This window comes from Centroberyx gerrardi, chromosome 18 (genome assembly GCF_048128805.1).
Source record: "Centroberyx gerrardi isolate f3 chromosome 18, fCenGer3.hap1.cur.20231027, whole genome shotgun sequence".
Classification (NCBI taxonomy): Eukaryota; Metazoa; Chordata; class Actinopteri; order Beryciformes; family Berycidae; genus Centroberyx; species Centroberyx gerrardi.
In genome coordinates, this window is record NC_136014.1 from 15,250,158 (window position 1) to 15,262,254 (window position 12,097).

Genomic DNA, 12,097 nt, shown 5'->3' on the forward strand with positions numbered 1-12,097 from the left:
CTCATAGAGAGCAGTTACTCTCTAGATGAAAGAATATCGTCACCTGGATGTATTTTCCCATATATTGTTTGTTGTTACTTAAATTGTTAATATTATTTATTTTAATGGAATATGTAGTTAACGTTTAAGGTTTAATCTTTATTTATACCGAATTTGTATGTTTTAATGTTATTAAATTTTCCGATTTACCCCTTGTTACCTTGGTAACAAGAAAATATCAGCGTACCCAACTCTAGTTATCCACGGCTCTGGGTTCGTGGTTGTTTACAAACGGAGGCTGTTTCCGGTACTCGAGGCAACAGCACATGCCGCTTGATGTAGCGTTACTTTCCGTTATTTGTTTTGTCTGTTCACTGTGGCAGCCGATAAGCTTTCTCCACCAACAACACATTGATACTAAATATGATATCCCATTTAGCCTCGCTAGCTAGCACCATAGCTACGTTAGAGCCGGTTAGCTAACAGCTAGTCAGCGGTGAGCTCCACATCTGACACATCTTTTCCAGCATGGCTGTTTGATTCATCTCAACAGGTGGCACTTATTGCAAGGCTTGGAAGTTGTAGCAACTACTAGCCCCGAGTTCACATTTCTCTGGCCACCAGTGACTGTGCTGAAGATACCTGTAAGCTAATGTTTTCTTTTTCTCAGGTAGGCTAGCTAACTGCAGCAGGTTTTTTTTTTTTTTTTAGCGAGCTAACTGTTTTAGGCTAAACATACAGTTATTTATAGTGTCGTTAACTTAATACATTTGTCACACTTATTGGTGTGTCATGCTCCTCGGCCGCGTCCTGTTCAGTCTCACATCGACTTGTATGAGAAGTGCTTGTGTACAGAGGGTTTTTGCTGTCAATCAACGGCCGATCCTGAGGCTGCATCATATTTGTATCAGTTACAGTTACAACGTCAGTCCAGTTAAGCTATCTACATACCGGACCGAAGTCAAGGTAATGAAATGAAAGAAGCCTTGAAATGAAAGAACACTCGCAGTCCTCAATCAGTGTACCAAAACGTTATATTAATACCTGTATTGATGATGGTGGTGATGTGTGTTATGAATCCTCTCTATTCCAGCCTGCAACACACTCCTTCCTTGACCAGCTGACAGAGTGTGGCATGCAGCTTGCCAGTGTCTCCTGTAACATGGAGACCGCGGCTGTTGCCTCTGACGACGATGGTGATGAAGGTGCAGTTGGACAGGAGAGTGGGATGGAAGACGAGGAGGTGAGGAGGACCATGATGAAAGCAGGCCAGATGGATCCAGTTAGCAGCGAGACCCAGCTCGGTGTGACTGAGACCGAACCCTCCGCAGTGCCTGGTGAGTAGAAATGACTGACTACCTGTTTTGGTTGTGTAGAAGAAGAGTTAAGTGTTTTTATTATTTAGACAGTGGGGAAGTAGAGAGGGAGACAGTATAGGGAAAGCTGGGGCAGTTTACAATCAATCAATTAAATTCAAAGAGCCTCATTTGCATGGTTTAACATCAGTAAACTTTGCCAAAGTATGAAACAAAACAAACGGCAATAAACATCAACAGCCAACGATGATAACAAGTAATAGTTGTAAAACAGAATAACATGTCAGTGGTTAGTCCTCTGCAGTTTCACTGGCTGTCCTCAGGTTGTGGCACAAGGTCATACATTTTGCTGCTTTTATGGCACATTTAGGCTGTGAAAGCACATTTACCAAGGAAATATGGTAATTTATCTGTATTTGATTTTGATTCAAATTCCTCATACACACTGGTTATTTTGGGAAAGTATGTATTTCTGATATACTCATATATTTGGGGCATGAGGTGAGGAAATGTGTTTGACTCTCTCTACCTCATTTAGTGAACAATGTTTACATATTCGTTCCTCTCTGGGGAGCTGGGTTGTGTTCAGAGTGTGTACATCTCTGCAATCTCTGCCCCCTTCATGCCTATTAAATTCATATGTGGCCCTCGCAGGTGTTTTTGTTCTGATCTTTTTAAAAGAAAATTTGAACCTCAAGGTGTCATACAAAATATTTTACGTTATCTTTTGTGTTATTTGAGGCTTAGTTAAATTATGTAGATTAAAGGAAAGCATGACCCAATATTCAGCAAGGAATAGCTTGGAAAAACATAATCTCCAAGTTGATAAGTTGTTTTGATACATTAAGTGCAGTAAATGGGACTTTGTTGGGAATCAAAGCAAAGTATTATCGAACCAACAAACTGAAAACCATAGGAAAAAATAGATATAGGGGGGATCAGTTACATTCAAGGCAGGAACAAAGAAGAGTTCAGATATAATATGGATGAAATAATCCTTTCAAAATCTATGCTTAACACGAGAGATGCCACCACTTTATGAAGTTAGATCTCCCGTAAATCTGTATAACCTAACTTCATGCGTCATGGGGAATTTAAGCCTGTAAAAGAAGTGTTTTGTTCGGTGGGGAAAAGAACATCTAATGTAATAGTTCTCTTTCAGCAGTTTGACATGCCCTTTTAATTGGTGTGCTGCACAGAGACCTTTTTAGTTGTTTAACATTTTGGTGAACACACCAACCATTGTTTTAATGGACTGGTCATGGGCCTGGCCATTCAGCTATGTGGAAGAAGGCGTACTTTGTTCTTGAATCATACCCATTTCCTAGTGATATATGAATGCACCCCTCTGTGGGATTTTGTGTTCATGTTCATATGTGTGTGCTTGTTTTGTTAATTGTGTGCATTTATTACCTCCGCCAAGGAGGTTATGTTTTCGGTGCCGTTTGTTTGTTTGTTTGTCTGTTAGCAGGATTACGGAAAAACTACTGGCCCGATTTTCATGAAACTTCGTGGAAGGGTGTAGCATGGGCCAAGGAAGAACCCATTAAATTTTCGAGTGGATCCGGATCCGACTCACGAGCAAGCAATAATAGCACAAACCTTGGCGGAGGTCTGCGCTCTCCAAGTGCCCTTCTAGTGTTTATATATGTTATGTTTGTTTTTGTATGCAGCTCCAGATAGATTGAAGGAGAGGCAGATGAAGAGGAGGATGAGGAGGGAGAGGAGGAAGATGATGAAGAAAACACTACCGTCAGCTGATAACTCAGACAGTTTAATGTCAGAGCTTCCATTTGCTTTGGCCAGCCCTGCTGCTTGGAAGGAGCTAGGATGTATGTACATTGGAAATATTCTTTTTTTTTTTCAATAGTCTTTGAATTACAATTCAGATTTTTTGATAGTTTACAGTAGAGGATTAAAGGAAAGCGGCAAGAGAAACTGGTTGACTGAGTGACCAATTAACACTGATTGGCTAGTAGGTCTTCTGTCTGAGGCTATGACTTAAACTAGTGGCTGACAGACTGGCTAACTGCCTTCCTGACTGACTACTGCTGATACCTAACAGACAGTTTAGAGTCAGAGCTGTTACTGCCTTGCCTAGTACCAATATGCAGAATGCATCATGATGTAAGTGGCAATACTGTAACACATATACATTTCACTTAACTAACTGGCTACCTATCAGACTGGCATACTGACTGACTATATAATTAGACTCATACACTATCTGAAACTGTGAAGTAGGTACTAGTAGAACTGAATTTATTGGACTGACTGACTGACTTTGTACTACTAAGACTGCTCAGATAGTGTTACATTAGAGCGTCTATTTTCCCCGACTAGCTCTAGTGCCTGTAAGGAAGTGGAATGTAAGTGTTCATACAACTGACTGACAGGCTATCTGTCTGGCTGTTTTGGTTCTCTTGCTTCTAGCTTTGGGAGGCTTGTTCAGGGTCACACATTTTAATTGAATTCTCCAAGATCTGGAAAATAACATTTGAATTATATTCAGAGAATCTGAGAAAATGGCAGACAAACATTTCAACTTTTTTCCACACAATGTGACAGGTGCCAGGTGAACACAACTAAACAACTAAAAACTAGACTAGACAACTAAAACTTCACTAATTCAAAATATCAAGGTAAATTCAATTGAGTTCTGTTATGCAGTGGGTTTGTCCTAAATGTGAAGTATCTTTGCCCTTTCTCTCCAGTCCCCAGCCCAGAGTCAACACAGAAGAAGAGAAAGAGGAAGAGAGGAGACTGCGGAGGGCGAGTGGACAGCGAGGAGGATGCAGAGAAGAAAAAAAAAAAGAAAGAGAGCCAGCGACCCAACTATTTTGTTTCCATCCCCATCACTAACACACAGGTCAGGAACTACTATTCAATAGTTGTGCCCATTAGCAAAAAAAGACAATTAGTGGCTAATTCCTGTTTTTTTTAACCTGATGGTCAGATTGATCATTGTTCTGAGAATAGTAGGTATTGCTAGCCTCACCTCACCTGACCTGAAAATCAATCTTTCTTTCTATTCTTTTCTTTGTGACCCAGAAACTGATGGCTATGATCCCTATTGCCTCTTCCTGCCTCCACAATAGTGGAGGAGATGAGAGAGGCTGCTTTTGGTGGAGAACACTTAACTCTATCCTCTCCAGTAAATTAATGAATTGGCTGTTTGGGACTTGGTCAGTGTAGCTCAATCAATACTTAGATGTCAGCTGATTGAAACAGTTGATTAGGAGGAAATCTATAGAGAAAAAATAACTTTCAAGATTCAATTACGTGAAGGTTGATGGCAACTTAAATCTTAATGCTTATTGACTAAAAAGCTCCTCTCAGAGTGGACATTGATTAACCTGAGGTCATCATCTATTGATGCCTCATCAGTGAAGTTATATTGCAGAAACTGGCCCAGTTTTCCCCTCCTCTCCTTTTTTTCCCCCTTTTCCCCCTCTTCTTCCACTTATCTACACCAAGCCACTTCTTGGAAGGAGACGGTTGGTAGTGAGGGACGAGAGGACATGAGCAGTTGTGGAAAGTTTTCTGACACTGTCTGTCTCCCCTACAGTAATTCAGCAGTGTTGGTGATTGAAAGTAAATTTGTCCAATGACAGATCAGTTCAGCTGTGATTGAGGTCCAGGAGGCGGTGCTTCAGCAGGAGCCCCGATTGGCCAAAGCCATGATCCCTGCCCCCACTCTCCACATCACGCTATTAGTTGCTCACCTCGCCAATCAGGAGCAAGTAGACCTGTGAGTGGATGCACACACACGCACGCACTCACACACACACACACACACACACACACACACACACACACACACACACACACACACACAGACCTGTACAGTTTACAGTGACTGATTATTTTGTCTGGAGTCTATGAGGAGACTTAGGATGTTGCATAGAACAAATCTCTCCTTCCTCCTGGTTTCCATCTCTTCCTTTTTGCTCTTCCTGGATTTTACACAAACACTACAATAGCTAAAATATTGAGCTTCAATTAAACAGAGTACCTCTCAAAATACATTTTTTACCATGCTGCCGTACAACATCACAGATTAGAAGGCCAAACAAACTCTAATCTCTTATTTGTGGTTTAGGGAGACAGTAGTGAATGTGAAGCTGGAATACAGACTGAACTGACCTTGAAGACAGGGATGCAGCTTTCTGCAGTGACTAATTATTAGGATGTTGCATTAGATACGACTTTTATCTTATCTCTTCCTCTCAGTACTTCCAGGAAAGCTGCTAGATAGGTCTATAAATTATTTCAGGTCTAGACCCCAACAATAATGCTTAACATCAATGCTTGAAGGAAGTGTGGAGAGGACGATCACAGAGACTGTAATTCTTTGTGGATCAAGCATTCCTCATTGAAACCCAAGCAGCATGACTGGCTGCCAGGTCACCTTGCTGTGACCCTTTGGTTTAATGAGGAAGGCGAGCCATCCTAACAAGCTGTTATAACTATTTTAGGTAAACTGAAGTGGCTAATTTGTGGTGAAAAATAAATGTAAAAGAAGTTATTACTCCAACATTTTATTGGGAAACATTGGGAACAAACAATGCTTTTGGGTTTCGGTGACACAGCTCATTGAGATATAGAGCTCTGGAATCTACAAGCCATGTTATGTGATGATAGTGATGCTTAATCTACATCAAGCAGAAGATTGTGTCATTAGTAATCACTAGATTCTCGCTTATGTAATATGAGAGGGAGGGAGAGAGGGGATTAAATAGTGCATTGGTGTGTGTCTGTCTCTGTGTGTGTTGTCGTGCTTATCGATGTGTGTATTTCCTTTTTTAGGGCGGCCACTGTGCTGGCCCAGGTCAAGCCGTCATTGGCTGAGCTGCTGGGTGGGCAGGACTTGGTGCTGCCCTTCTCGGGGATCGGTCAGTTCAGGAAGGAGGTGGTGTTTATCGGGCTGGCCCCAGGACAACACAAACACACTCTGGAGAGCCTGGCAGGTCAGTGGCATCATTTATCGCTTCACTCTCTCCTCTCCCGTCTTCTCCTCCTCCTCTCCTTCAACTCTTCTCCTCTCACTGTAAAGTGATATTGGATTATATTGTTACATGTATGGTGTGAATATTGAATTATATTGTTGGTATATTGTTTGTAGTTTTCAGTTACGATGCTGTTAAGGGCTTTTCACACTGTACTTAGCCAAGGATGAATTGCATTGTAAAACCTTTTGGTGATGCTGTACTGATCCCCGAAGGAGAAGTCCGTTGTTTCGCTTCCCTCCCTCCACAGGGAGGTCAGAGCTTGGGGTCAGCTACAGCAGCCCAGGTGCTGGTAGGGATTCAGTGTCTTGCTCAAGGACACTTCGGCAGGGCGGATGCTTGCTGTCATAGTGGCTTGTACTTGGGCCTTCCAGTTCAAGGACAGTCTGCTTAAATGCTATGCGACACCACAGATTACAAGGCTAAACAAACTCTTGTGGCTTTGGGAGACCGTAGTTTATCACACACAGGCATATTCAGAGGGGGTCTAACCCATACTTTAGTCCAGGACTAGCAGGGGGGTAAATGTGGGTAAACAAGGCCTGGGCCAAGTTTTAGTTTTGGGTTAAAGATAACCTGGGGTAAGAACATAGTTTGACAGCTCATGTGAGCCACTGGCTATTTTTTGTCTAAATTCTACTTCTTGATCCAGTTTAATGGATTGAGTCAAATTTTATATGTTTTTCCAGACGTAATTGATTCTCTCCTCTCATCCCTCTTGTGTTTGTTTCACTGATGTGAGAATAGTCATTCTCCTCCTGCCCCCCTTCTTGCACACATGTGTGTATGTGCGTCATGTGTACATTTGTGTTCTTGCATATATACTTTTATATGCATGCGTGAGGGTATATGCACAGTCATTTGCGTGTACTGTATGTGTGTTTTGTGTCTTTGGCACAACATTAAACTAACATTTCTAAGAGGATTCTCGCTCCATTGCTCTCGCGACACACACACACGCACACACACACAAAGTAAATGAGCTCCCATTTCCTTAATACTACCCATTTCCACTCATTATGCAACAAACATTATGCAATGATTTCTAATAGTAGACACACATCAGGAAATTACTCCTTTTAATTTATTAAGGTGTATTTGATGGCAAAATCCACCCCAGTTCACACACATGAGTGTTGGCTCTCTTGTTTCTAGGTTTGGGAGAGTTGCTCATGTTCACAAATCTAGATGAAATGGCCCAAAATCATAGGAATATCATCTTTGGTTTCTGTTTTAGTGTGGATTTCCTAGCTCATAATCCACAGCCAGTATATTACCATTAATCGCACAAACCCCCACAAATGATACATTTGGAATGTTAGTGTCGTCCAAGCTGAGACAGATCCTGAAAGACATTTCATCTATGGGCTTGGTATAAATGGGGAATGCAATAAATAATCTTTTTAGATACAGATCCACAAGGATCTACATGACTTATAATGATACTGTATAGATCATTTTTGAATCTTTTAGAAACATGTATTTTTCTAAGCATTGTAGTCTGTGAAAATCATATCAGACACAATGTTGACTCAAGCTCCTTGTCAATATCATGAGGCCTTGCCCCTTCCAGAACGTGGCCCATTCATTTAACTTTTCATTTCAACAAAGTCATTTCATAATGGCTGCTGCCAAGTGATTCCACACTTTCACTCGGTCTAAAAATGTGAAGGATTTCATGAACCAGTAAACATAAATGAATGGTGATAAGATGGCACTTTATTGATGCCCTTGGGGAAATTCAGGTGCCACAGCAGCAAATGGCGGACAATGCCAAGGAAGTCAAGTACAAGGTAATAAAAGAATATAGGAACTAAAATAAAAATAAAGGTAATTCACATAATATACAACAATAGAGACAACAGAGACAGTGCAAATAAATGCAAAAGACAGTGCAAATAATGCAAATAAATGCAAATGATGACTATGGGTCTGTATGGTTCATGCCACCAGTAATGCTGTATACGTCTCCCTACTGTTGAAAGAGAAACTTAAGAATAAGACGGGAAGTCAGACTCTCCTGTCCTCTCCTCTGCTTCCACTGACCTCTGCCCTCCATCCATCCTGCCCCCCCCTCCACTCCTGTCTGTCTCTGTCTCTCTCCCTCTTTTTTTTTTTTTTTTACCCCTCTCAGTATTGATTATATACTAACCTTTCTCTCCTTCTAGAGTTCCTCTTCCAAAAATACCTCTGTGGTTTCCCTCTAAATCCTCTTATCAGGTGGTGTGTGTGTTTATGTGTCTGTGTATCTCTTTGTTTGTCCTTGCAGGCTGTCTGTGTGTGTGTGTGTATGTCCTTGTTCATGCATCTGTCTGTCACTGTGTGTGTGTGTGTGTGTGTGTGTGTGTGAGTGTGTGTAAATGATATGTGTGCAAAAAGCTTTTTTTTCCCATCCATTGACACATTACCTTCAAGCTGCTCAGCCATCTGCACTATTTGTATCCTCCTGTATGCCTTTACAAAGGTCCATATAGGGGAGTCCAGGCATACCATGTGCTGCATAATATGTCATGGGTTTGAATCACACTAATGAACTCACATCACATGTCATCTCTTCTCTCACCAGTCTTTATTTATTTTTGCACTATGTCGACCTAGAGTCTCCCTGTTTGGTCTAATCAATGGATGATTGTTTGTATTGTATGCTTTGTGGCAATTTGTTTGTATTTTCATTGTGTTTTGATGTTATGTGCTTTACTTGGGTTTACAGTAGTTTTTTCATCATGTGTTTTTATTGTACGTTTCTACTATACACCCTGTCTGCAAATCTAAGTTTTGAATTTAATGTTACCTGTCACATTCTACTGTATACTGTTTAATAAAGCAGAAAATCCATAAAAATAAGGATTAAATATAATTACTGGATGGGTATATAAAGAATCTAAATTGTATGTGTGTGTGTTGCAGAGTTGTTGCGGAGCCGTTTTGAGGAGCAGGGTCTTCTGCAAGGAGACAGTCGTGGCTTTGAACCCCACCTCACTATTATGAAGCTGTCCAGAGCACCAAAACTACGCTCCCAGGTATGCACGCATGCGTGAATACACACACACATATTTTGGGTAGGGTTTGGGTGATTAAAAAAAAAAATGGATATCGTAATATTGTCTCCATATTTTACTGGGATATCAAATTTTCATCATAGTATTGGTATAATAATGTTCCTGGGTGATGGAAATGGGCTGGGCAAGTCTAAACATGCCCAAATATAAAAAAAATCAAATATAGTCTACTATGTAGTTTCTGGCCAAAGAGAAAATCTTGATGACTGTTTCCGGATTAAGCTGTGTGACAATTGGATCAGTACATTCCCAGCCGTATTGAATATCTACTCGATGTCAGCGCCTGTTGCCCAATTGTTTGTTTTTGTGACTGTGGACATCAATGAATCTGCTCTGCATTTTTTGTATTTCTACACTTTTCTTAAACATGTTTTATGCAAAGCTTGTATACATGTTCCAAATAAACTTGCTTTCTGCTGTCATCTGAGTTGAACCCAAAGAACTGCCAAACACCTGCAGCAGCGTTCCTCTTTGGTACCAGCCATCTTTTTCATTCTCCTCACCTTCCCCTCAGTGGGGGAGGCATCCCATAGTCGGTTGCCCAAGCTGATAATTGTGGGATTATTGCTCCAGCCAGAACCACTAGTGGCGCTGTTACACACAAGAGTTAAGGAATAGCAAGCATAATGTGGTATTTTAATAAAAAGCACTATGTAAATGATGTCATGGTATTGAATATACTGGGAGTAGGGAGAGGGATGAGGGATGGGAGGAAGGGGGGAGGGATTTACAGTAGAGACAAAGGAAGGGGTAGAGGGAATGAGGGGATGGGTGTGATATGGGACAGAGAAAGAAATAAGAAAGGGACGGGAAGGAGAGATAAGCAGTGATTAGGGAGAGAGGCGGGTTGGAGTGGAGAGACAGAGGAAGGACAGTGTCTTCAATCTTTTTCCTCTGACACCTGATGACATCTTATCCTGCCCGGCGCCTGCCAGACGGTGTACCACTGCTCTTCCAATCTGTGTGTGTGTGTGTGTGCATTTGTGTTTATATAAGTGTGTGTGTCTGTGTCAAGAATGAATGTGCATGCCCTAAACTGTGTGATGAGTGTTACATAAACAGTATTTTTAAAGCATCTAAATACAATACAGAAATACAATAAATCTTGCTCTCTCTCTCTCTCTCTCTCTCTCTCTGTCTCTGTCTCTGTCTCTGTCTCTGTCTCTGTCTCAGGGTATAAAACGTGTGGACCCAGCCCTTTACTCCAACTATACAAACAGGTAGGCGCTTTTCATATAGTGAGCCAAGTATTTGGACCACAGCATATTGACTTTATGTTTTTGTAGGCTCTGTACTCTGGTCTGTCTGTCTGCCTTTCTGTCTGCCTGTTCACAATGAGTTCAGTGGCAGGCTGTATAAGGTTTTGGCTCCACACTCCATGCTTGCTATTGATGTGAGAGGAGACGGTGCCAATGAGACAGTTTTCTGACTGTGCAGACTGTCACCTTTTAATTTGAGGGGATTTTCAGCCATATCTGATGAACAGTAAAGAACTATGGCTCCGTTTGTACTTGGTTTCCCTGCGGTAACAAATCCGATTCTAGTTATTAAGCAGAGATTTTACCATTACTGCTTAGCAACAAAATTAACATCTGACTCACTAGTGGCTTAAAATAGTTTCAGAGCCCATAATTCCCTAGCTTGCTTTTTATACATGCATTACTTTGCATACGGTATATAGTGTGTTCTGCTTGGACAGCGGCATATTGTTTGACGTTTTGGTTCCATTTTTGTAGTTCTTTGGATGAAAAATTACTCACAGGCCAAGTACACAGTGCAGTTAAATTTGGTTGTCACTTTTAATTTGAGTGCTTAATGCTGTCAAGTTGGTTATGGAGAGTGACAACTGCATTCACTACCTGCTGGAGGCATCAGCACCTCCCTTTATTTCTCTCCCTTTCTGTCTCTCTCACTGTTACTGTAACTGTCACTCTCTTTCTCAATCACGCTCTCTCTCTCTCTCTCTCTCTCTCTCGCTCACACTCTCCCTCTGTTACTGTCACTGTCACTCTCTGTCTCTCTCACTTTAACACTCAGGTTTTTTGGAGACCAGAGGGTTGAGCGGGTGGATCTTTGTTCCATGTTGAAGAAGAAGCAAGAAGACGGATATTACCACACTGAGAGTTCACTACAGCTAGGTTAGTGTACACACACACACACACACACAACCACATCACTACAGCCTAGTACACACACTCCTGTCTGAACAGCCTCATTTTCTTCTAAACCTTATTTTGTGTGCACGTATCAGGTTAGGTACCATGCCATTGCCATTAACCCCCCAAAATTAAAGTAGCTATAATTTGGTCACAGCACCCAATTGGCCCTCCAAAAATCCTGGTGATATAAACTTTAACACTCTAGTATAGCCAGAGTAAATATTCTATTCTCTCTCTCTCTGATTGGCATTATATTTTCTCTGGACTGAAGGCGGCACAGTAGCTCAAAACACCTGCTAAGTGGAAGCTGGGAGTGTCTGTGTGGAGACAGGAGAGCTTGTTCGCTGCTGGCCAGGCGATTCGGGAGTGAGATTTCTGGCTACAGATCCAAAGGATGGGTGCCACTGCTCAATGGTTGAGTTTTTTAGTGTACCAGCAGCACAGCAAACTGAAAAGGAAAATGCTCAAATGGTAACAAAGAAGGCGATGGCCAAATTGTGACAAGAGGGGAAACGCTACAGGGGAAACGACGGACCAAGCTAGTAAGAAAGTCAAGCACAATTTTCAAATGGATT

General features: G+C 41.5%; 1 protein-coding gene across 2 annotated transcripts in view; it reads left to right on the top strand.

Annotated features, from left to right (window-relative positions):
- Positions 1–349: 349 nt before the first annotated feature.
- The window catches only part of akap7 (A kinase (PRKA) anchor protein 7), a 46,889-nt gene continuing 35,141 nt past the window's right edge, over positions 350–12,097 (top strand). For both annotated transcript variants that reach the window (XM_071907300.2, XM_071907376.2), the window contains exons 1-9: positions 350–945; positions 1,073–1,316; positions 2,969–3,127; positions 4,010–4,164; positions 4,910–5,046; positions 6,105–6,265; positions 9,212–9,324; positions 10,537–10,583; positions 11,401–11,501. In XM_071907300.2, coding sequence (XP_071763401.2) covers positions 772–945; positions 1,073–1,316; positions 2,969–3,127; positions 4,010–4,164; positions 4,910–5,046; positions 6,105–6,265; positions 9,212–9,324; positions 10,537–10,583; positions 11,401–11,501 — 1,291 coding nt within the window. In that variant the 5' untranslated portion in view covers positions 350–771. The remainder of the gene's footprint in view (positions 946–1,072; positions 1,317–2,968; positions 3,128–4,009; positions 4,165–4,909; positions 5,047–6,104; positions 6,266–9,211; positions 9,325–10,536; positions 10,584–11,400; positions 11,502–12,097) is intronic.